Raw genomic sequence first — 25,310 nt, forward strand, 5'->3', positions numbered from 1 at the left:
TTCAGTTTTCTCAATAACAATAATAGCAATTTTACTTCATAGGGTCATTGATATCTATATATCTATATCTATATCTATCTCTATCTCTATCTCTATCTATATCTATATCTATATCTATATCTATATCTATATCTATCTATATCTAATCTATATCTAACTATGGTGCTCAGTGCAATGCCCAGCACACATCAACTGCTCAATTACTGTTCGATATTATTGTTCTTTTCTCAGTCTAAAAGTGGAAGGCAGCGAAATCAAGCAATCAGAACAGATGTCTGTTGGTAACAGCACTGGATTGGCTCCTGAGGGCCCCTGCAGTATGAAAATGTGGTATCTTGGGATCTCGGTGGGGCTGGCTCACCTCAGGCCATCTAAGCTCTGGTCACAGTAACCCCTTGGTCACTATCACATCGCCCTATTTTATTTTCCTCACATCACCCCCGTTATGCGGTTTTTGTTTGTGTGTTTGTCCTCTGTCCACCCTCACTGAGGGTGGATTCTGTGTGTAGGAACTGCTCAGTTCCCAGAGAGTGCATCAGAACCGGGAACGTCGGAGACACAAACCAACAAATAAACACAGAATTCTGAATTATGTAAGGGCAGGAGGACAGGAGAAAGAAAGGTGAAGGGAAGCCAAGCACTTGTGATCCCAACAGATGTAACAATTACTCCCTTTGAACCCCCACAGCACTTTGTAGCTCACCATGTAATTTGGATATTTATTGGTTTAGTACTATCCCTACCAGACTGAAGCCCCTTGACTGTGAATTTTCCTAAGCCCACAACACTGTACCTAGTACAATCAGATGATTAATCAATAGTTGTTGGCTAAATGATCTATAATTCCATTTCTTTGGAGCTGTCTAGAATGATTAGATAAAAGAACACTTAATTTAGAGAAAAAACACAATTATTTAACATCATAAGGTATTATGTTTTTAGTACATAATACATCAACAGGATGTATTTTAATTTCCATCTTTTCAAAATTAAGCAGAAGAACAATGCAATTTGCTACAGCTTCTAAATAATCATTAGTTTCCCAGGGCCATTCACCCATGTTGCTGGCCATGAATCTAGATAAGAGAGGCTAATCCCTCTGTTATATTAGAGGTAACAGTTGAGGTCCTCTAGCAGTTGAATCTTCCTCTGAGCAACAAGATGAGATGTGGTATTCATGTTGTTCAGTCATACCAAGGGAGATTTATTATTTGGAATCTGATGGACTGGTAACTCAGGAGTGTTTCTCCCAGGTATGACTTCATAAAGCTCTCCTGGAGCTCGGGATAAGAGCCTAAGAAATATCTAAACAGGTCTAAAAGATGTTAAACCTCAAAACCTATTTTGCTGTTTTCCTCCCCAAATTGTACTAAAAACAACTAAAAAGTTCCTTTTATTGTTGTTCATTGGGTCATTAATTCATTCAATCACATATTCAACAAACATTTACTGGGTGCCCACTATGTGCCAGCCCCTGTGTTTGAGCAAAGGGAAGATGGTGAAGGAGACACACCCCTACCTGGGAGGAACCCATGATCTGGAGAGAGCTCAAGGGCAAAGGCCCCAGGGACAGAGTGTAGCTGGTGTGCCTGAAGATCAGCACAGAAGGTGTGGCTGGAGTATTGTCAGTGAGAGGAGGGGGCAGAGAATGAAGTCCGAGTGATACAGGAAGAGGGCGACCATTTAGTCTCTTGCGATAATCTAGGCATAAGATGACTGTGTAGTAAACCAGGGTAGTAGGGGTCTAGAAGGTGAGCTGTGATCAGATTCTGGATGTATTTTGAAGGTTTATTGTGGTTACAGTTGGAATAAAACCCTTAATCTCAAGGCTATGCTTGCTGTGTGTTATGGGGAAACTGCACTGATACATTACATGTTATAGTAATAACAGGACTATGTCTGGGGTAGAAGTGTAATACCTGAAGTTATAATGGACACCTGTTATGTACCACCTCGCTGACTTTTCCATAACTTCGTTTGTATCTAAGTGACTTAACTTACTTGTTAGTCTGAAAGCCTCAGCACCCTTCACTTTGACTTTCTGTCTGCATCCTTCCCTGTGATAAACTTGGTGACACCAACAGATTTCGTTTCTAAACAACAACATAAATCCAAAATGTTCTCCTTCAAGTGCCATATCTATCATTTATAGACATGTATAGGAGAAATTTATTTTACTTTATTTTTTTAATCCTCACCTGAGGATATGTTTTGTTTTGTTTTTATTGATTTTATAGAGAGAGGAAGGGGGGAGAGGGAGAGAGAAAGAGAAACATCAATGTGAGAGAAACATTGATTGGTTGCCTCCCATACTCACCTTCACCAAGGATTGAACCCACAACCTGGTATTGCCCAGGGGGATTGAACCCGCAACTTTTTGGTATATGGGATGACCCTCCAACCAACTGATTCACTAACATTTAATGGGCACTTAATACATGCCAAATACTATATTGGAGCATTCACCGAACTTTTATGATTTGAGCCTCCTTGTGACTTCATAAATAGTAAGTTTAAGGGTATACCTCAAATTTGCCAAGTTTCTAAACATATGTCAAGGCCCCAGTGTCCTTCCTTGGCTCTGCAGCACACACTTACTCAGGGACACCACGTCGCCTGCTGTTAGTGAGCACTGGTGAAGGTCCAGGACTTGCAGGTGCTCCAGTGTGGCCACCTGAGCTGATGAGTCTTCAAAACCTCCACCCAGTTCCTTATTGCAGGAAAGGTCAAGTTTCCTCAGATTATGCAAGAATCTAAAAGCAGCATCTACAAAGAAAGTAAAATCCCATTCTGACATATCACAAGGTGGAAGGAAGGCATGGAGCAGGGAAGGGCACAGATGCACAGAAGGGAGACTGAGAAAATATGCTCAGAAAAATGCCAAGACAGAGGAATAACTGTAGACTGTAGACTCCTTCCCATCTATCCCTCTTTGGATTTGACAATGACCTCAAACACACAATGGTTCTGCCACTAATGGTTCTCCTACTGCACTTGAGTTTTGGCATTTTCATAGAGTCCTTTACTCAAACTGCCAGTGAGAAGGATATCACGGGCTCCGTACATAGAAGGGAAAACTTCATTTCCTTTCATATTCCCCTTTAATGTGGATGCTCTATATAGGAAATACATTTTAACTATGGATACCACTGAAGCCATTCTTTCTATCAGTACCAATTCCTTACTGCTGAGCATAAAATAATGCTGACATTTTCAAAAGTAAGAGACAATGGAGTGCTTTAATAGCACAGAAACTTGTATTTTGCCCAGTCTCTATCAAACCTAAAATATCCTGGTTTTTTCATATTCATCCATTTTAAAAGGTTATTTTTATGATCATGAAAGTATATGCCAGTGAGTAAAAGAAAATACATCAGACATAAAGAAGATTTAAGTTACCCGTATCTTATTCCTCAGCATATAAGCACAGTTTATATGTTTTTCCTAATAGTTAAAAAAATTAAATATATATATATATACATAAAAACATAATATATATGTATATAAAGTTTAGCCATTGCTAGCTTACCCAATAATTTGACACTCTTCTGTGATAATCCACATGACTGTAGCTTTAGTACTTTCAGATTTGAGGCACTTTTTAATCCCTGAGCAATACTGTTTAGACTGCCACCGATGTTTCTGTTAATGGAAAGATCAAGTACTTCAAGATTTTGCAGCAAAGGTAGCAGCTGACCTGGAAGGAAGGAAATCCGAACAAAAAGAGTAACTCAGTAGAAATGCAGGTGTGGGAGTTGGGGAGGCAGGAGCAGAGTGCAGCCTCGTGGGACCCAGCGATGGAGTGAGCCACTCTTTCAATTCAGGGTAAAGAGAAAACGGCCAACTTTGACTCCAATCGTGGGTGTCTTCACATTCTTGTTTTTTTGGAAAGGACTCTTCCAAACTCCACTTACCCACAAACACCCCATCTTCTGATGTGAGGGCACAGTCCACAAGCTCCAGCCTTTGTATATTGCTCCCTGCTTGGAACTTCTGGAAGATCAGAGGCAAGTTTCCTCCTACATTACTGTTCCAGGACAAATTCAGCTCTTCAAGGTTAGGTATCACTTTAAGTGCTTCTCCTGTGACAAAGTGGCCCAAAGATTGATCACTGGTCCGCAAAATAGAGAATCCATTTCAAAATGAGTCCAACCATTATTTATGGAGTATCGAAGCACCGCCAGGTACTAGTTAGGTGCAGAGAGGAAGAAAAGGGCCCAGTTCCTGCCACTCCCAGCAGGGAGAGCTTCTATATTTACAGGCACAGTATATATACTACTCCTTCCAACGTTCTGAAGCCATAAGCTAACTTAATTGAGGTTCTGCTTTTGTTTAAACCATTTCTTTTAGTTGAAAAATCTTGTTTTGATAAATTTTTTAAAATGGAAGTGGAAAAATAGAAGAGATTTTGGAATTGGTGAAGAATTTAATTATTACCTACTTCAACTCTATCTTACAGATTAGGTCTAACAGACCCAGAGTGAGCCAGTTTTACAATGATCTCCATTTATTTTTTTAAATTTATTTTTTATTTTAAAAATATATCTTTATTGATTTCAGAGAGAGGAAAAGAGAGAGAGAGAGATAGAAACATCAATGATGAGAGAGTCATTGATCGGCATGCCCTCGACTGGGGATCAAGCCCACAACCTGGGCATGTGCCCTGACCGGGAATCGAACCCCGATTGCCTGGATCCTAGGTCGATGCTCAACCACTGAGCCACACCCAGCCAGGCACAATGATCTCCATTTAAACTCCATGAGGGCAGGTACCTGGTTGGCCTTGTTCCCTTCTCTATCCTGGAAATTAGCACAATGCAAGGTACAGGTTACACAGCTCTGTAGAATTTACACTAGTGCTCAACACCACATTACATCATGTGCATTGCCTCATGCACAGTACACTCATCCAGGAGCATCGAGGGTGGGGTGACCCAGATAGTTTGCCCTCGAGAGTCAGGCTGCAAAGATACTTTAAGTGAAGTCTTTTAAGGGAAGCTTTCATCATACCCAGTGCTCGAACATCATCTGTGGTAAGTCTGCAACTACCCAGCCTCAGGCTTTTTAACTTGCTGACAAGATGCATTTGCTCAGTGATTGAATGGAGGGTTCCACCTACAAGATCATTCCAAGAAATGTCCAGTGTTTCCAAGTCCAGGAGAAAAGGCAGCAAAGCAACTAGACGTGAACAAAAGAAAACACAGATTTGCATATGCAATTTGCAATATGTAGTAAACAGAATATAGTTTTGCACTGTAGGAGAATAGCGGGGACGAGGGCATGTGGCTCTCTCAGGGATCTCTCGACCGTACAATCAGAGAGATTGTGCATTTACATTTCCTATTTTTGGGGATGTTTTCTATTTTTTCCAAATAATTTCACTCTGAAAATGCAGTGGTGTCTCCATAAGATTTCATAAGATCTTCTTTACTGCAGAGGAAATGGTAATCCCATTACCACCACTGTCTCTGTGATGTGTATACTAGTCCTTGTAATTCGCAAAACCCTCTGACACCCATCACCCAGTCATTCTATTAGATTCTCAGGCTGGTGGCCTGGGGGCTGCTCTCTGGGCCAGGATTGCTGAGGTTGCAGGTGCCTATTGCCTTTTTTTTTTTTAAAGTCTTGATGACTTGGGCATCACCACCTTAAAAAGCTGCTGTAATGCTTAAATGGGTAACATATGGACACTTAGACTGGCACAAAGCCCAACTGGAACCTTCTCTGAGTCTCTGCTACTGCTTATTAAAATTGAAGTTGCCCTCTGTGAAAAAGATCCTCCAAGGCCATCTTTATCTCCTGAAGCAACAAGACTTTTGAGTGGAAATGCCAATACAGAGGCGGTAAAGCATCTTTGCCTTTAAATATCTGTCTTGAATGTTAAAGTGGTGGCAATAGTCGAAATGGCATGCTGAGCTTCTACACTTACAGGCACAGCAGCTCCAGCCTTCTGAAATTCTGAGGTTATGCTTACGAGTGGAAAATTGTTTTCTTTTCACCAGCATTCAAAGCACATTAGCAATTTCATCTTGTTCACAATGATCCTAACTTTATAAAAGCATAAGTCTACTGAACATATTAAGAAGGGGGGTAAAAGAAAACCAGAGCTCCTGGGATCCACTCTCAGGGATTACTGTTCAGTGGATTTGGGTTGGACTCAAGTGCCTGCATTTCTTCTACAGGCTCTGCAAGTGATTCTGACACACGGGCATTTGAGAACCACAGGCATGGTTAGAGTTCGCTCTTAGAAAACTGTCCCAGTGATAATGGCATGGATTTTAATTAAAACAGCCAAGGACTCCTCATTCAAAACACATTTCTTTTGATACATCTCTGCCGGTAGACACATCTAATTTGATTAAAGGCTTGATTTAAAGTATCTGAGAAAAAGGGTGGGGATGGTGGCGATGGTGGTGCAGACACAGGGCTCTTCACAGTTAGACCCCTGCTTCGGTGTAACAAAGGGTAGTGATACATTTGTGTACAAAAAGTGTAAGCAACTATTGCTCAGTACCCCTTTAAATCCCCAAGAAAGCTCAGTTTTACCGCTGAGTTTCATAGGTTCGTATCATAGGCAAGAACAGATGTTTTTCAGGGAGCCTGAGGCAGTCAGTAGGGAGGCAAAAATGCTCAGGAAAAACAAACAAATGAACTTCCTCAGCTCAAATCTTTGAAGCTCAAGGAAGGATAAATCAACTTGTGTTTAAAAAAATTAGTGGTGCAGCTGCTGTTTCTGAGTAGCCTGGGGCCACCCTGCAGACCTTGGGTTACCAAGTGAGCAATGAGTGTGTTTTGCCTGCCCATTTCAACCTACAGGCCCCAGGTTCCTCTCTGTGCAAAGTCAACTGCATACAGACCCAGCTCCCTCACATCCGCTGTGGTTAATCCGCAGTTGTTCAGATCCAGACACTTGTCGACAGCCTTCTCTCCCAGCTTCTGCAGGAACTGCTCGTTTTTCTCCATCCGGCATCCTACTTCCATTTCTGAAGCGAGAGCCTCAGCTACATTATCAGAATAAAGAAAAATTTGCTGATTATGACATAGAATTCAAGATGCATAATGATCACACTAAAACAAGTGAAAAGACGGAAGCAACCCTGACCTGGACCCTGGTGAAACATTTCCCAGGGACAAAACCTCTGTTCCTGCCTCCGGGAGCTCGGCACCACTCCTGTGACCCTTTCCTTACAAAGGAGCCTGAGGAACCTCAGTGGCTTTTCTGTCATGGCCTGACCTGCACTTCTCAGCATATAGACAGAGTGGCGTTCCTGAGGAAGAAGTACTGTAAACTTGATAGCGCAGCGTTTAAGGCGGGTGCTGCTGGAAAGACGCACAGGTAGCTTTGGCGAATGCAGCTGCTGGGCCAAGCAGGTGTTTGCCTCCTAACCCAGAGGTGAGCTTTGGACGGCTACAGAGCGAGCGAGAGAAACACTTGCTGCTCGTTTCCTCCACCATTCGGAAGACGAATCCTGATAGCACAGCACCTGGGGAAGCTTTTGTATTTTCTGAGCTCCTGCGGAGAATACATTCAGAAAGCCTCTTTTTTCCTTTTTACTAGAAACTACTTATGAGGCACCTCACCGGGTTCCTCTGTTATAACACTATACTAACGTGATATCACTAAAGTAATAAAGAAGCTCTAATTTTATTGAGTACCTGTTATGTATCAGTGCTTCACCTATAGCATGTGCCAGCATTTAAGTCACATGTAAGACACATTATACTTTCATAAGGAGAAATAAATATGCATGTACTGACAGTGACTTTAAAGAGGTTTTGTAAGTGACAGTGTACAATTTAAAACATATACAAAGAATATGCTGGAATCCAATTAGAAGACATGTTATGAATATCAGTAATGTTCTACTAACCCCGACAAAAAACTATAAAAGGACATAACTAAAAATATATACATATATATTGGTAACAGTGAACATTAAAAGATAGTAGGGTTACAGTAGCAATAAATTTAGACTAAAATATTAGCAAGGATAATGAAGACTCCATCTCTCCTCCACAGACAGGATGTGTGGTTTTTAAAATTTATCCTTATTGTTGAAAGTATTACAGGTATCCCCCTTTTTGCCCCCATTGATCCCCTCCACCCCACATCTGCCCCATCCCCCAGGCCTTCTCCACACTATTATCTGTGTCCCTGGGTTATGCAAATATGCATATAAGTTCTTTGATTAATTTCTGCCCACCCCCATCTGCCCGCTGAGATTCATCAGCCTGTTCCATGCTTCTATGTCTCTGGATCTATTTTGTTCCTCAGTCTGTTTTATTAGATTCCACGTATGAGTGAGATCATGTAAACCTGAATAGGCTAATAACAACTGATGAAATCGAAGCAATAATAAAAAAAACTCCCAGAAAACAAAAGCCCTGGTCTGGATAGCTTCACAGGGGAGTTTTCTAATTCTTTAAGTTGTAGGGTTAATTTACTAAAATTGTTTCTTGCTTTTGAGGTAGGCCTGTAGTGCTATGTGTTTGAATGTTTTTGAGTGTTTTTACTGTAATTGATTGCTAATTTCATGCCATTGTGATCTGAGATGCTTGATATGATTTCACTCTTCTTGAACTTGTAGAGACTTGTTTTGTGTTCTAACATGTGGCCTATCTTTGAGCATGACCCATGTGGACTTGAGGAGAATGTATATTCTGCAGTTTTGAGGTGAAGTGTTCTGTAAATATCAATTAAATCCATCTGATCTAGTGTGCCATTTAGTCATTGTTTCTGTATTAACTTTTTGTCTGGAAGATCTATCCAGTGAAGTCAGCGGGGTGTTAAAGTCCATGACTATGACTGTATTGCTGTTGATCTCTCTCTTAAAGTCCTTAAGGTTATTATTGATAGGCCCTTATTTATTGCCATTTTAATTCTTTATGCCTATGTTTCTCTCTCTATTTCTTATTATTATTACAACAGTCCCTTTAACATTTCTTGCAATGTTTCTGTTTCTACTTCTAATTACAGCAGTCCCTTTTACAATTCCTACAATGCTGGTTTGGTGGTGATAAACTCCTTAGGCCTTTTTTTTCTGGGAAGCTCTTTATTTCACCATCTATTTTGAATAATAGCCTTGCTGGATAGAGTAGTCTTGGTTTCAGATTCTTGTTTTGTATTACCTTGAATACCTCATTTATTCCCTCCTGGCCTGTAGAGTTTCTGATGAGAAGTCAGTTGGCAACTTTATGGAAACTCCTTTATGGGTAACAGATTGCTTTTCTCTTGCTGCCTTTAATATTCTCTCTTTGTCTTGAATTTTTGGCATTTTAATTATGATGTGTCTGGGTGTGGGCCTTTTTGGATTCTTCTTGCTTGGGGCTCTCTGTGCCCCCTGAACTTGTGTGCTTTTTCCTTGACCAGGTTAGGGAAGTTTTTTGCCATTATTTCTTCAAACAGGTTCTCTAATCCTTGCTTACTTTCAATCTCTCCTGGCACACCTGTGATGCAAATATTATTATGTTTCATGTTGTCCCACAGTTCCCTTAGACTGTCCTGTCTTTTAATTGTTTTTTTTCTTTTTGGATCTCTGATTGAGTGGGTTTTTTCTACCCACAGGGTGTCATTTATTTTCTATTTTTATGAAAGCCACTATAGGGTGTGCATCTTTGCTGGTATAGTTGGTGTTGCCACATTCCACCAATAGGAGACAGCACCTCACAGCATTTTACCTCTTTATTCAGGTCTTCAATCTTCATCATGGCGTGTGGATACAAGGTATTTTATTTTGGGTAGGGTTGCCAGATTTAGGAAAAACAAATCAGCATGTGCAATTACATTTAAATTTCAGGAAAACAAGGAATCATTTAGTAAAAGTATGTCCCAAATATTGCACTTATTTTACCTGGCAACCCTAATTTTGGGTGTAAGAGAGGAGAGCTATGGATGAGAGATGGGGAGAGACTGACTCTTACATGCCAGTGAGTACAGAACATTTTGTTTAAACATAATGCAGGGAGCCACAGTTATACTATTTCTTAGATTTGGAAATTGAGCTCTGTTAATTACTAAGTAGCAGAGTCAGAATATGAACCCAGAACAGTCTGCTCCAAAGTCCATTATGTGTGTATTTTAAATTTTTTGTGTTAAAAAAATTTCTATAGATGGTATCCTATTCTTTTTTTTATCTCCATAGGCTCAACCTAAAATGATGTTCAAGTTCCAGCCCCACCAATTCTTTTTCTTTGTTTTCTTCTCAAGCTACTGTCTTGTTAATCATTTTCTTTACTGTCAAATGTTTGGAAAGAGTGATTTGTACTTGCTCCTCCCACTTCTTCATCACATTTACCAATTAACTTGCTACATCTCACCTATCCAAGTAAATTATTTCTCAAAAGTCACCAACAATGACCTACCAACTGACAGATTCAGAAACCTTTTCTCAGACCACGTCTAACATGGGTGCTCTGTAATGTTTAACATGATTGGCAAGGCCAAGACAGCACAGTTGGAAGATCTGGTTGAAATTGTGGGTCCACGGGGTGATCAAATCACTTAACTTCTCTGAGCCTTAGTTTATGCATCTGTAAAATGAAGACTATACTTCCTGCCCAGTTCCTTTCTCAGGAGAATAGTGACTTAATTTACTGGGGCCTCCCAGGGAGATGGGACTCTGCAGAGTCTTTTACATGAGAAGTACTTGGTAAATATTTGTTGAATGAACAAATAATTGAATGAATAAATGAGCGAGTGAATGAATGAATGACTATTAGCTTTATAGTTTCTTAGTTACAAACATAAATCAACATGATAAATCTTTCTCAAAACACCTGCATATGAATATGAGTACCAACTTATAAGACCCCTGGACATCTCTTCACAGACCGTGTATTTCTTTTTAACTATGAAAGCCTTTCTTTGAAGAATATTTTATATCACAGCTCAATAATAAAACTGATGAGTCAGAGTTGTTACAGGTCAGCTGAGGTGGGGGACTGGAGGGTACAAAGTGATCACACATGAGCAGTCTGTGGAGTGATCAGGACCTTTTCCAGGCTGCTTTACTGCAGAACAGAGCTCTTGCATCTCCATCCAGGTGATTCTGTGAGCTAAACAGTATTTCTCATTAAGCCCTTTTCCAACTTAAATCTGCAAGGGTTGGTTTCTATTGTTTACTACCAAGAATCCCAATGTTTTCATAAAACATTATTAGGTTTGTAATAAGATAACAAGTTTCTATTTTCAAGGAGCTACCTGTCTAATGGAGTAGACAGACAAGAAAGCCACAGTCACAATACAGAGGAGAAGTGCAATGGTGGAGGTGTGCAGAGTGTGACAGGAAGTACCTCTGGTCTGGTGGGTGGGTCTTGGCAAGCTTTCAAGAGAAAGTAGTGCATGATTTGCATCTTAAAGGACCAATGGGAGTCAGCCATGTGGGTGGATGTGAGGAAGGGGTAAAACAGAGGAGGGGTGCAGAGGGAGGATGGTGACACAAGGGAAGGTCTTTCTTCTAGACATCCAACTTGGGGGAACATGGTCAGTTTAAGAAACTGCAACTAAATCAGAATGTCAGGAGTAGAGCATGACCATAAGGCTGAGGGAAGGCAGAGGTCATGAACAGATAGCCAACTGATCACCACCACCTTGAAGACCATTCTTGTGAGCATAGACTTTTTCTTCCAGGCAACAAGGTCTCAGTGAAGAATTTTTAAGCAGGTGAGAGATATCATCATATCTGTGGCTTAGAAAGAGCATCTGATGGCAGTGTAGAGGAAAGAGAGCAAGACTAGAGACAGAGAAACCAGATAGGAGGCTGTCGCAGTGGTCCAGGAAAGAGACGAGAACCAGAATAGCAATGGAGAGGAGGATCCAGGTCCAAGGGCCAAGAATTAACATGACTCCGGGAGTCACTGCATTTTGAGAGAAATGGAAATAGAGCAGCCACGAATGGCTTCAGCAGCCAATGTTTACCAGCAGGGATAACCAGCTGCCTGGTCTTGCACTGCTGACTTCATCATGGTTTCAGGCATTCATTAACCATGTTCCTGGAGCTCCAAACCATACTTTAACAATTTTCTGGTAGAGATTGTCTTCCTTTAGCAGTAGACTTCAACTTTCTCTTTACAAAAATATGTTTGAAATACATCTAACCTGCTTACAAGTAACATGATATTATTTTTGGTATTTAATACAAATAATCTGATGGAAGTGACAGTAGGAATAAATAAAACAAGATTGGCCATGGGCTGATAATTGTTAGAGAGAGGTGATCATGGGGACTCATACTGTTCTCTTTACTTTTGCATATGTTTGTATAAAAAGCTTAAAATGTTTTTAAAATACACTTAACCTAATTGATAATAAATTTATGGCATTGTATATGCCATCATATTGCGAAATAATATGATTCCAACTTTGGAGAGAGATTTGGCAATATTTATTTTCATAACCCTCAAATTTGTAATCTCTGTCCTGGGAATTTGCCCTTTAAAAAATCATGAAATTTCATGAAACAGAGAATGAGAGAGAGGGAAAGCCAAAGATAATCACTGAAGGGCAATAAAAAAAATTTATTAAGTAACTATGGCATATGCATGTAATGGAGTATTATGCAACTGTTAAAATTATGTATAGGAACATCATGAAGCAATGTAGAAATTGAGCAGTATAATATGTTCCAGAAGTAGGAACACTGCTTCATTTAACTCAAGAGGGATTTGTAAGCCTTTATAACTGCAAAAGATGCCTGTTCTGGCCCCCAGCTACCTCACTGACTTGTCTCTACTACTCTCCCTCTCCCTATCTCTCACCCTGCCTCAGCATCGTGGACTTCCTGACTCCCTCTCAAACACTCCAGGCTCAGTCTCACCTTGGGCCTTTGCATTTACAGTTCTCTTTGCCTGGAAAGCTATTCCCACAAATATCTATGTGGCTGGCTTTACTCATTCATTCTACATAGCTGACTTTATTCAGATCTCTGCTCCAAGGCCACCAAGTGAGAGGCTCCTTCCCTCCAACCCTGTCTAAAATAGCCTCTCCACCCCAACATTCTCTGCTTAACCTACTCTACTTTTTATGTCACTTATCAGCACTGAAATCGTATCTACATTTGGTTCTTCATTTACATAAGGTCTTGTTTTTCATCGCTGTATTTTGAACACTTACAAAATAGAGTTGCAGGCACATAGTAGGAACTCAGTTAATGGTTGTTGACCTGCTGACTGACCATAAATGCATGCACATGACAAAAGACTAAAAAGAATCATGAAGAAATTATCATTTGTGTTAACATGAAAGGAAATCGGGTATTTTCTCTATACCTTTCTGTAGTATTATAGTATTTTTGACAATTTAAAGGTAAAATTAGCCAAGTATCTAAAGTATTTAAGTAATATAATAAGTGTTTAGACAGAGACTCATATTAGGCTTAGTTTAATCCAATGATCTCTTTAGGGGAAGACATTATTCTAAAAAATAAAGAACGGACAGCAGTCAGGAGTTTACCAGTGTCTACTGGGACAGTCGTCTGTGTCTCATCGCTGGGCTGGGAATCAGTTGTTTTAAGGTCATTGCTCTCTTTTCTGCTTCCAGCTTTGGAGGACCTGAGTTTTGAGCCCCTGAGGAATTTGTTGACAAATGAAGTCTGGGGTTTAGTTTCTCCATCTGAGGAACTTTTCTTCCTTGTCTGACTCATGGTCAAGTGAAGGAGGTCTTTCTCAATAAGACATCTTGTTGTTTTCTGTTTTCTAGGATTTCTGAGAAGAAAATAAGACTGTTAAGCCTGGGTGGAATCAGAACTTCCCTTTACGAGCTTTTATTTCCCCCTTTCCTTCTGTTTTTATTGCTGGTAATGTTTAACATAAAAATAAGAATGATGTAACCCAGGATCTAGGAACCAACAGATGGTAGCAGATGTAAATCGAAGACAAATTTGAGTTTTAAACTTCGCCCTATTTTATTGTGTGACATACAGGTCATTAAACATCGTTTCAGCAAGCGCATTTATTGAAATCTATTTTAAAATCAATAGATTTTTAAGTTCGGCAGTCAATTAGAGTTAGCTTCTAAGAAAATTAGTAAAAGAAGGTTTAGCATGCCTCTAAGCTATCTGGATCGTCACAAAACTGTCACCCAGAGGAGTTTGCCTTCAGTGTCCCCAGCCTCCTCCCTTTGTACACTGATTCTTTCTCTTGGTATTTTTCCTTTCTCTCCTCCAGCCCTGTACCACCACCCATCAAACACACCTTGGCAGTAAAGAATTCATTCATTCCCTAAACAGAACCTACTATGGGCCAGATATAATTTGAGATTCAAGAGATTCAATGGCCCGGCCAGGCATGGCTCAGCGGTTGAGCGTCGACCTAGGATCCAGGCGATTGGGGTTCGATTCCCAGTCAGGGTACATGCCCAGGTTGTGGGCTCGATCAATGACTCTCTTATCATTGCTGTTTCTGTCTCTCTCTCTCTCTCTCTCTCTCCCCCTCTCCTTTCTTCTGTCTGAAATCAATAAAGATATTTTTTTTTTTAAAAAAAGAGATTCAATGAAGAACGAACGACACAGCTTGTGTCTTAACCCGGTGGGAAGATCAACCTGTATGCCAATGATGATACTGGGAGAAGGGCCATTAGGGAAGAGAGGCCCAAATAGTCAGAGAACCCACAGTTGGACTAAGCCTGCTTTGGAGTGCAGACTTTGAGCAGTGAGTGACATTGCCTAGGTTTTGAAGAACTGGGAATTAGCTAAAAAGAAAAGAGAGGGCAAAGTGTCCGAGGCAGAAAGAACATTCAGTCACTTACGGGCATGCAGAGCCCAGTGGTTGGCTCAGGAGTGAATTCTGGTTTGCGGGGAGCAAGAGATGTAGGGGGGATGGAGGTAAGCAGAGGACCCGGTGTGATTTAAGGCTAAAGATTGCTGAGGGTCTCTCTGTTATCCCTCCTGGGATTTGCTTACGTTTTAAGGGAAGGTTAAAAACTTAAACTAAAGGGATAAAACTGTAAATGGAATTTCAGATTCTGTTAATAGAATTTAGATTCTGTACTTGGACGAGGGCCCAATATTCTTATATTCTTCAAATTACAATGTTCATGACTTCCTTCCTATAAAATGGGTCTTTCTGTAATATTATTTTCCAGAATGGTTTAAGAAACGTTTTACACAGGGGCCTAAAAATGACCCTTCACACTTGGGGGATGGATGTTCCATACACCTGGAGTAATACTTTAGAAGTCACAAATGGGCATCTCTTTCTTTTTACATTTTCTTTCCAAATTAGATCAGGGTCCACTCAGCCCAGGTTTGCCCAGGAAGACACAGCAATAGAACCAGACCGTTTCCCCAGGCCACAGTCCCACAGCTGACCAGAGCCTCAGGGGGTAAGTTGAGAAAAAAAGACCTTTAGTCTTTTTCCAGCCACAACCTGCAGTGCCAGCTGCCCCACTGTGATTCCACCATCACCCCAGAGGCCCTTCTCCTTTTGCCCCAATCCAAGACTTACCTCCATGGTCATCTTCACTCGATTTCACCTTTTGGAGACTTATACAGAGCCATTCTCTGGAGAGCCATCCTAGTACATGGTTTCGCTTCCCACCCCTAAATGCACTGACTCCAAGTCCCAAGTCTTAAGAAAACACTGCTGGATGGTGCTCCAGGATGTAGTAATTTACCCAAGTGAAACCCCACCCAGTATGAGGCCCCACAGTCCTGGGTGCAGAGAGTCCTCTGCTGGGCAAGCTGGGAAGGGTGGGGCAGCCAGGGGAGGCAGGAAACAGCACAGGACTCAAGGGAACAGAGGAGGAAACAAAAGAAAGGTGGGCAAACTAGGAAGGCAGGAAGGGGAGGGACACAAGACAGGCTAATGGAATCAGGAAAGGAGCAAGCATGTGGAAGGCAGACGTGTGCACAGGGGGGAAAGTATCAGCAAATTTCTTAGTACTGTATTCAGTATAGGAGGTTACCATGCTCACACTTAGAAAAATAATTTTTTTTTCCCCAAATGTGTTTGGGAGATTCTTCTTTATATATAAACGTCAACAAGTACTCAGGCTTCCCATACTAATTCAAGCTTTAAGATGGGCTTACACAGCCCTGCCCTAGTGTCTCCGTGGTTAGAGAGTCGGCCAGCGCACCAAAGGGTCACCAGTCGGTTCCATCAGGCTGGTCGGGGTGCAGGAGGCAACCAATCTATGTGTTTCTCTCACATCAATGTTTCTCTCCCTCTCCTTCTCTCTCTCTCTCTGTCTCTCCCCACCTCCCCTTCCTGTTCCTTCCCTCCCTTCCACTGTCTCTAAAAATATCCTCCGGTGAGGATTAACAAAAAAAAACAAAAAAAAGATTGGCTTACACAAACCTTTTATTTTACCCTGGTCTCCGCACTGGGTTTAACTTTGTGAAGGTAAACTCTGAAAACTGAATGTAGGAAAATTTGAAGATCACAACATAATAACCAGGTGACAGCAGCTAAAAACTGGGGTTTTGTCTCTTCTCTCAGCATCAGAAGCATTCACTCATGAGCCCTTTGGGAAAACTAATGGCTGACTCAATTCAACTTCACGTTAATTGGGCAGTTCCTTTCATTATTTACTGTATTATCAGAAAGTAAAGTTATTTGTCATAAAACACCTAGAATAATAAAATATTTCACATGCTATTTCTCTTGCACTTCAGTGGTTTTTAATTATTTATTTTTGCAAAAGTGAAGAATACCTTTCCTTTCTTTTCCATCCTTAGGTTTGGGCTTAACATATACTTAAAATTTTGGATCCAGTTTCAGAGTGAATCGTATTTTGAGTGTTGCTCGTGAAAGGGAAATGCATTGTTCTTTCTCCACAAAATTTCATTCAAAAGGAAGTCCTGGAACATGTACAGGAATGAACCTTGAGGACATTATACTAAGTGAAATAAGCCAGTCAAAAAGGTCAAATACTGTATGATTATATTTATATAAGGTATCTAAAGTAGTCAAATTCATAGAAACAGAAAGTAGAATGTGGTTGCCAGAGGCGGGGTGGGGTGGGGTAAATGGGGAGTTGTTTAATGAGTACAAAGTTTCAGTCTTGCTAGATGAAAAAGTTCTCAGAGCTGTTGCAAAACAATGCGAAAGTACACTTAATGACTAAGATGGTAAATTTTATATATATTTTTACACCACAATTAAAAAGTACGTACATGTATAAGTATATAAAGTGATTCAGAGGACCAGGGTTCTAAATGAAAAGCAGTTTTAGGAACACCTTAATCAACTTCTGCTTTTATTTTCCTTTTTATGTATACACAAGTGTGAAAAAAATCCATGTTTAAATATATCTAAGTAAGTTTTAATAAGTATAAAATAAAACTATCTAATAAAAAAGACTTAATTCAGTCACTTTTGTTTTCAAGCATTCTGGTGGCATTCAGTGTTTTGTGTTATATGTCTGATGGGCTTGGTTCAGCCCTATCCAGAACTCTGATTTTGAAAGTGCATTATTATGGATCTATTTCTAGCATTTCAGTTAATACTATTATTCTCAGTTAATTTAAACAGAAAAGGGAATTTATTAAAAGGATGATGGAACTTCTGTTAAAGGGACAGCACAAGTGGATATGTCCACTCCTTTTGAACCTTTGAACCTATTTAAACAATGATTGAGAGATTAAAAAATACTTCACTAATCTGTAAAGATAAAGAGAACTAGACAGATGCCAACAGAATTTTAGAATCTACAGCATGAGGGTGAGTTAAACTGACTTTACAGTAAAGTGCCTGCAAAGGTTGGGGGGGGAAATTTTTCAAATTTCAGAATCCCCAAAGGCTCAGTAATTGAACCAATGTTTGCACCAGGCAATTCTGAATAAGGTGAGTGTGGGTAGAGCAGAAAACAGTATGAACCTTGGGAATATATTATTTACTCAAAATATAAAATAAAATATAATAAAAATACAACTCACAAGGCCAACTTCTTTACAAAGTGCCTCCCAGATACTCAATTCCAGATCTACATTGCCCAGCAACTGACATTTGGTTGTTGCCTCATTTTTAATGGGATTTTAAGATTATAAACTCCTTGAATGAAATACCCCCTTCATACTTAAAAGTCTTGGAGTTCCTTGCAGGACTTAGCACACAGTACTGGGCATTAGCAAATGCTTAATAATAACCTGTTTATTAACTGGTAAGCCTGTTCCCAAGGGACTGAAATCCTGGCATTGAGCCAACTCTACATAGTAAGTTGTCATTTGTGATGAAAACATGTGTGATTGGGTCAGCCAAGGGGGAAGAACAGGCACAAGCTGATCAGCACAAAGAGAAAAACCAAAAGCCATTTAAAAAAAATTTATGTTTGAAAAAATTGAAATAGTCATCATGGGAAATACAAATCCTTTGCTGGACTCTCTACAAGAATTTTATAATTTGGATTGTTTTTACTTGTTTACATAAAAGCAAGAGCTCTGTCATCTTTTCAAGGCCCTGGGTCTCTAAGAACTTAATCCAGCTGGGCTATCAAAGGGAATGGGAAAATTTTCCATGATGATGTAATAATCTCTGTGTCCGTTTTTTGGATAGATTGGTGATACTGAGCATTTGTAGAAAAATCATTTAGCATCCAAGGTGTTTTATAAATGAAGCAGTAAGTATGGTGGGTTAATATCATGTAATTGAAGAGCTAAACAGCCCCCTTTTCAGATGAAGGCCATTATGATAAAATAAAGGTTCTTCAGGTTTCAGCTGTGGCCTTTTGTTTTCAGTTTTGAGAATTGAACTTTGGGGATAAATCCTTAGAATAGATCCTAGAATTGGTGACATTTTATTTTTCAATAATTACAGCTGGGATTACTAAAACAGGGCTTACATGCTCACATAGAAAAAAAATCAGTAGGCAAAAAAAAAAGTTCCACATTTGAAGAGGCTTTCACCCACAAGGGGCAAAGTGTTTCCGCCTGGGTCCCTCCAATTAATAGGAAAACACAACTCATTCACACAAAATGTTAGCAACAGGATAATGTTCTGCTTCACAGGCATATTGCATTCTGTAGGGTCAGCAATCCTTGGACTCCCCAGAATGACTACCTCAGAGTAAAATTTCAGATGATAAACTATTTAGAAGTTTCTATTTCCCTTTAAAGATTATCTTACTCTCTCAGGTCCTTGAAGCTCTTAGCTTTCTTTGCTATACTTGCAAACAATGAGCAAAGTTTCATGTTTAAATTTAGAAATTGTCAGAAGAGAATTTTTATTTTATTCAAATTTGCTTTGAAACTTTTTACAAAAGAGAGGCAGGGAATTGTGGCCACCATTTCAAAAGCCAGATGCTGCTCTGACTTCCTTATTGTTTTGCAGAACAAAAGTTTGGCTTTTTGTTGGGCACATTAGAGTTGATTTTATGTTCAGGTAATAACTGAAGAAATAACAACAGGTTTCTTGCATATATCACCATTACTTCCAATACCCAGCCTTTCTTTTGGATGTTGTATAATTTTCAAAACATGTTTCAGAGTTACTGAGAAACACAAAGGTTTGCAATTTAGGTGATATCAAAACAATCTGGCAGTAAGAGAGCCCTCACATTTTAAACTGAACATCATAAAAAGACAAGCGAGGAAATCTGCCGCTGGTGAGGAGCCAAATTTTCACTTCAGAGTTTGTCTCAACCAGGTTACTTAAGTCCTTAGTGGAGCAGCCTGAGTAACAAATAGTATTTGTTTATCCTTTGGCTTCATTTATCAGCATAGAAAGGCAATGAAAAAGTATTTTTACAGTAATTTGCTTTATCAATTCTTTTTAACTAAAGTTGATTACCTTTTTAAAAGAAGTCACACTTTTCTAACTTCAGGTATTTCCTTCTCAAGAGAAGACAGATACGGTTCTGTTTTCACATCTATGAAGCCAGCCTGTGTGTCTCCTCCCTTGAACATTTACCCGATTCAGGCCTGCTGACCAGATTGTTGGACGTTGAAAAAGACTGGTGGGGTGCCAGGACGCTTTAGGAATCTCAGCCGCGCTCATGGCCAAACTCTTGGCAGGAAACAGGGCTGAGCTCTCCAGGCCCGGGTGCTGGAGGCCAGCAGCCTGGTCTCTTTTAAGATGCCTGGCTTCTTGCCAGCAAAGGTGAAGTCTCTGCCATTGTTGTGATTCTTCCCCACTCCTGGGCTAAGGGAGCCATATCTAGTGACATCCTGGGGCTATCATTTTAAAGACATTCAACTTTATCTCATCATTTAAAATTTCTATTTGGAAGCATTTTATGGACATAGTATATCAAATAATAGTTCATGTTATAATTTATAAATAAGCATACAGAGGGGAGTCATGCTTGAAAATATTTTCTAATGGGCGTTCACAACCAGAAAAGCTTGGACACCTCTGCTCTATGAGTAAAAGTTCTGGAAAGGGTCCCTAAGACCTTTTCCCATAGCAGTTTCAAAGCTATGTCCAAGACTCAACAACCAACTTGCAACAGCTCCAAATGGCCAATGATGGGACAATTTCAGCATTAACACAAGCAATGGATTAAAACATATGAAATAAATTTAAATGTCATGACTTCATAATGATATTTTAAAAATCAACTCATTGGTCGCCTTTGGAGGACGTTAGTGAGCCAATTACTCTAAAATAAATCAAGCACTGTACCTGCCTTTCCTGTGTGAGCTCTACCCTCACTGTCAAGGAATAATGGAATTTGAATGTCGTCATTTGACAAATTTCAAATGAAGTAAGATCTAGACTGTGACCATCAATAACCACTAACATCAGATGAAGAGAGAGCTGAACATTGTATGTCTCCTGATGGAAGATCCAACACCACCTTTATATAAAAAGATCCTGCCAAGCCCTGGCCAGTGTGGCTCAGTTGGTTGGAGCGTCGTCCCATATACCAAAAGGTGGCAGGTTCAATTCCCATCAGGACACATACCCAGGTCCATCAGGGTGAATCGATGTTTCTCTCTCTCCCTTCCCATCTCTAAAATCAATAATAAAAAATGAGAGGAAACAAGATGGCGGCGTAGGTAGCAGCTGCACCCGCCGCCTCCCGCAACCACATCAAAATTACAACTAAAACACAGAACCACCACCACTCAGAGCCTCCTGAGATCTGGATGAACAGAAGCCCCACAACCAGGGAACTGAAGAAGCACCAAGACCGGTAGGAGGGGTGGGGATGCGGGCGCATGGGGCTGATTCTGGGAGACACGGCTGCGGGCCCACACCTGGTGCTGTAGGTTAAACCCAGGAGGGAATCTCGGCGGTGGGGGTTTCTCGGAGGAGGGAGGGGTCCCAGCCCCACATCAGGCACCCAGCTCAGGGCTCCAGGGCTGGGAAGAGATGTCCCCACACCTTTGGGCTGTGAAACCAGCGGGGACTGTCTCTGAGGGTCGCGGAGGCTGCAGGAGCCCCAGCAGCTCCTCTCAAAGGGCCCGGCACGGACTCACTCGGACACTCCCTCTGCGCCCAGTGCCGGGCAGCAGCCTGAAAGGACCCGGGACACTCGGGGGGGAACTAACCTGCCTGAGATCCGGGCGAGAGGCGGAGGGGCGGCTTCCTCCCAGGCAGAAGGGCTGGCGGAGGCCACGGCTCCTTTGGCGAGTCCTCCCCGCACACAGCTGGCAGGCAGGCGCCATATTTGAGTCGCCAGCACCTGACTCACGCCTTTGGCCCCGCCCCGTGATTCCCTGAGGCCCCGCCCCTCCCCACCTGCAGCTTATCCAGGCCATTTCCAGGGGCTTTTCTGTGCAAGTGGCCTCTCCAGCCTCATGCTTAGGACTTTCCTAAAATCTCTCAAACAAGCAGCAGTGGGCCCCACATGGCTTGATAAGCGGCCCCAGGCCTGGCACTAGCGGCAGCTGCACTGGCTCATAGCTTGGGCTCTCTTGGGCACCTCCAAGCCCAGCACAAGTAGCAGCCAACTACGGTTTGCTGTGTAGCTCATGCTGGGTGGCCCTGGGCAAGGCCCTGGCAGAAGCTGACTTGGCACCTCCCGGGAGGCCCCAGAGACAGTGCACCTGGTGGTCAGACTCGACCACGCTGGATTACAGCCCTTCCACACCCACAAGTGACACACTCAAGGGGCACACTTGGTGAACACCAAAGCCCCACTGAAGTAAATCCTGCTCCATAGGGGTGTCTCCAGCACAGCAGCTCTCTGGCTGTAGTTGTAGCTGGTCCTCACAGCCGATTGGCCTGGGAGTCAATTCCTCCCAGTGATGCCAACAGCAACCAAGGCTCAACTACAACAGGACAGAGCACACAGCCCACACAGGGGAGCACCTAGAAGGCCCAGCTCAGGTAACTGGGGAGGCTGAGCCACTGGGCCCTACAGGACACCTACTACACAAAGCCACTCTACAAATTCCAGGAGACATAGCAGCTCCACCTAATACATAGAAACAAACACCAAGAAGCAGCCAAAATGTGGAGGCAAAGAAACAGGTCACAAAGGAAAGAACAGAAGAAATCTCTAGAAGAGGAACTAAATGAAATAGATCCAAGCAAGCTAACAGATACAGAGTTCAGAATTTTGTTTATAAGGATGCTCAACCATATTAGTAAGAGTATTATGAAAATAACTGAGAAAATCGATGACATAATAAAGTACCAACATGAACTGAAATGAAGAATAATTTACAGGGAATCAACAGTAGAGTAGAGGAGGCTGAGAATCAAATCAGCTATTTGGAACATGAGGAAACAAAAAACACCCAACCAGAAGAGCAAAAAGAAAAAAGAATCCAGAAATATGAAGATAGTATAAGGAGCCTCTGGGACAACTTCCAGAGGCTCCACATTCGTATTATTGGGGTGCCAGAAGGAGAAGAAAGAGAGCAAGAAATTGAAAACCTACTTGAAAAAATAATTACAGAAAACTTCTCCTACCTGGGGAAAGAAACAGACTTACAAGTCCAGGGAGCACAGAGGGTCCCAAAGAGGCTCACAGCAGGACACATCATAATTAAAATGCCAAAGGTTAAAGACAAAGAGGGAATCTTAAAAGCAGCAAGCGAAAAGCAGTTAGTTACCTACAAGGGAGCACCCATACGACTGTCAGCTGATTTCTCAACAGAAACCTTGCAGGCCAGAAGGGGGTGGCAAGAAATATTCAAAGTGATGAAAAACAAGGAACTACAACCAAGATTGCTCTACCCAGCAATGTTATCATTTAGAAATGAAGGTCAGATAAAGAGCTTGACAGATAAGAAAAAGCTAAAGGAGTTCATCACCACCAAACCAGCACTACAGGAAATGTTGAAGGGTCTTCTTTAAGAAGAAGCTAATGAACAAAAGAATCTGATGAACTAAATGGATCCAGAGGCATTGACGCATGCAATAGACGATCATATTTCAGAGGAAAGAGGGAAGGGGGGTGGAGGGTGGGAAGAGATTAACCAAGGAAGTTATATGCATATATGCATAACCCATGGACACAGCCAATAATGGGATGAAGGCCTGGGGAGGGGGTGGGAGTGAGGTGGAGGGGGTCAATTGGGGGGGGGGATGGGACACCTGTAATACTTTCAACAATAAAGATAAATTTAAAAAGAAAGAAAAAATGAGAAATAAATGAATAAATAGATAAAACACATCCTCACATGAGGATTAATTAAAAAGGTCCTGCCAAAATACTAAACCTGAATCTGAGCAACTAAATCTAACGTTTAGGAAATAGGGAGGACTGTGGAACATGTTAACAACACCAGGTGAATGCAATAAGCAAAACCAGATAATCTGTTTTTTTAAATATATTTCAAGGAAAAAGAAAGTGAAGGGGAGCCTATAGCTTTACAGAAACTCAAGGCACATAAACCAAATGTAACATGTAAATGCTTTTTAAATTCTCATTCAAAAAACAAACTTTTTATAACTTTAAAAAAAAATTATGAGACAATCAGGAAAACTTGGACACCAACTGGACAGTAGATGATATTTAGGATTGTTAATGTTTTGGGTGTGGTCACAGTTTTATGGTGATTTTTTTTAAAAGGTCTTTTTCTTTTAAAGATACATACTGAAATATTTGTGGATGAGATGATATGAAGCTGGCATTTGCTTCTATATACTCCAGTGTGGGGAAGGAGATGCAGAAGGCAAAAATGAAACAAGAGTAGGCATGAGTTTGTAATTATTATAGCTACATAATTGGTACATTCAGGTTTGCTGTTCTAGTCAGTCTCCTTTAGTGTATGTTTGAAATTATCCATAACAAACAGCTTTTTTAAAAGGCTTATGTCTCCCCACCATCCTTCTTTGTATTCCTAAATCACACACCAGATAAAATATTCCTCAAAAACAAGAATTTCAAATGGTCTAGTGGAATCCAACAAAATTAGGTTAAATGGACCAGGGAATTTCTCTTCCAATCTCACGTCTAAGCAAAAGCCAAAAAAAGAGGCCATACAGGATTTCCGCTCTAGAAAGAGAAATCTTGTAGAGGTGAGTGCTCTCAAATAAATATTCCATACAGGAACCATAAAGTGTTGTTGAAACAAATGAAACCCTGTTTTATGCTCAGATATGCTAAGTCAGTCTCTTCTCCACCCCACCCCACTTCTGGAGTACTGATCTGGGCAGCAAAGCTGGAGATGGGTTTCACTGGATCTGCTCATTAAAATATTTTTAAAAGATCACTGTTTAATCCAATTTCACTCATCATATGTTTTAAATCTTAAAGGTTGCTGGGCATATGGTAGTTGCATGCAAGTGTTCATTGAGTGAATTTTTGTGCATATAGTGTTTTATAGGATTTACACTTGTGCTTCAAGGGAAAGAACATTCTAGTCATTGACCAGCACATGGCTTGGACAGAGGACACAGCTTAAGGGGCATAACCTCATTGTGATAGTGGGAGCTGCCATCCCTTCTGATTTCCACCTTCATGTGCACATGGTGTTCTCCCTGTATGCATGTGTGTGTCCAAAATTCCTTTTTAAATAAGGACTCCTGTCCCACCCTAATTGACTCATTTTAACTTAATTATTTCCATAAAGGCCCTATCTCTAAATAAGGTCACATTTTGAGGTGCTGAGGGCAGGACATCAACATATGTATTCTGGGGAAATGCAATTCAACCCATAACGCTGGGTGACCCTTATTTCCCCAGGCCTCCCTGTCTTTGAGGTCAATTGCACTAGCTTAGACTCCGGGTTTTCCAAGGAAGTCTCTGGGCTATGAGGCCCCAAGCACCCCTCAGTTTTCTGTTGGCTCCAAGGAAGCCCTCCTAGTCTTGCTCCTGAAGCTTCCTCAGCACAGCTGTAGTTCATGCTGCCTCTTCTGTCTCTTGGTGGCCTGGTTTAATGGCTGTTACTTCCCTATCACTAGAATATGGTTCTCAGCTCTTTCTTCTTTCACCACAATAATCCTTAAAGCTGAAGAAGTGTTTCTCCCCCGCCAGC

General features: G+C 41.1%; 1 protein-coding gene across 2 annotated transcripts in view; it reads right to left on the bottom strand.

Annotated features, from left to right (window-relative positions):
* The window catches only part of LRRC31 (leucine rich repeat containing 31), a 32,741-nt gene that overhangs the window by 5,112 nt on the left and 2,319 nt on the right, over positions 1 to 25,310 (bottom strand). Inside the window, exons 1-7 of one of the 2 annotated variants that reach the window (XM_081137816.1) lie at positions 15,442 to 15,547; positions 13,451 to 13,701; positions 6,858 to 7,001; positions 5,011 to 5,178; positions 3,915 to 4,082; positions 3,530 to 3,697; positions 2,599 to 2,766 (exon numbers count right to left, since the gene is read on the bottom strand). In XM_081137816.1, the coding sequence (XP_080993942.1) occupies positions 2,599 to 2,766; positions 3,530 to 3,697; positions 3,915 to 4,082; positions 5,011 to 5,178; positions 6,858 to 7,001; positions 13,451 to 13,640 (1,006 nt within the window). In that variant the 5' untranslated portion in view covers positions 13,641 to 13,701; positions 15,442 to 15,547. Of the gene's footprint in view, positions 1 to 2,598; positions 2,767 to 3,529; positions 3,698 to 3,914; positions 4,083 to 5,010; positions 5,179 to 6,857; positions 7,002 to 13,450; positions 13,702 to 15,441; positions 15,548 to 25,310 lie in introns of those variants that run through there. The other variant, XM_081137817.1, reaches the window with a different exon arrangement.

The sequence above is a fragment of the Miniopterus schreibersii genome, assembly GCF_964146895.1.
Source record: "Miniopterus schreibersii genome assembly, chromosome: 5".
Taxonomy (NCBI): domain Eukaryota; kingdom Metazoa; phylum Chordata; class Mammalia; order Chiroptera; family Miniopteridae; genus Miniopterus; species Miniopterus schreibersii.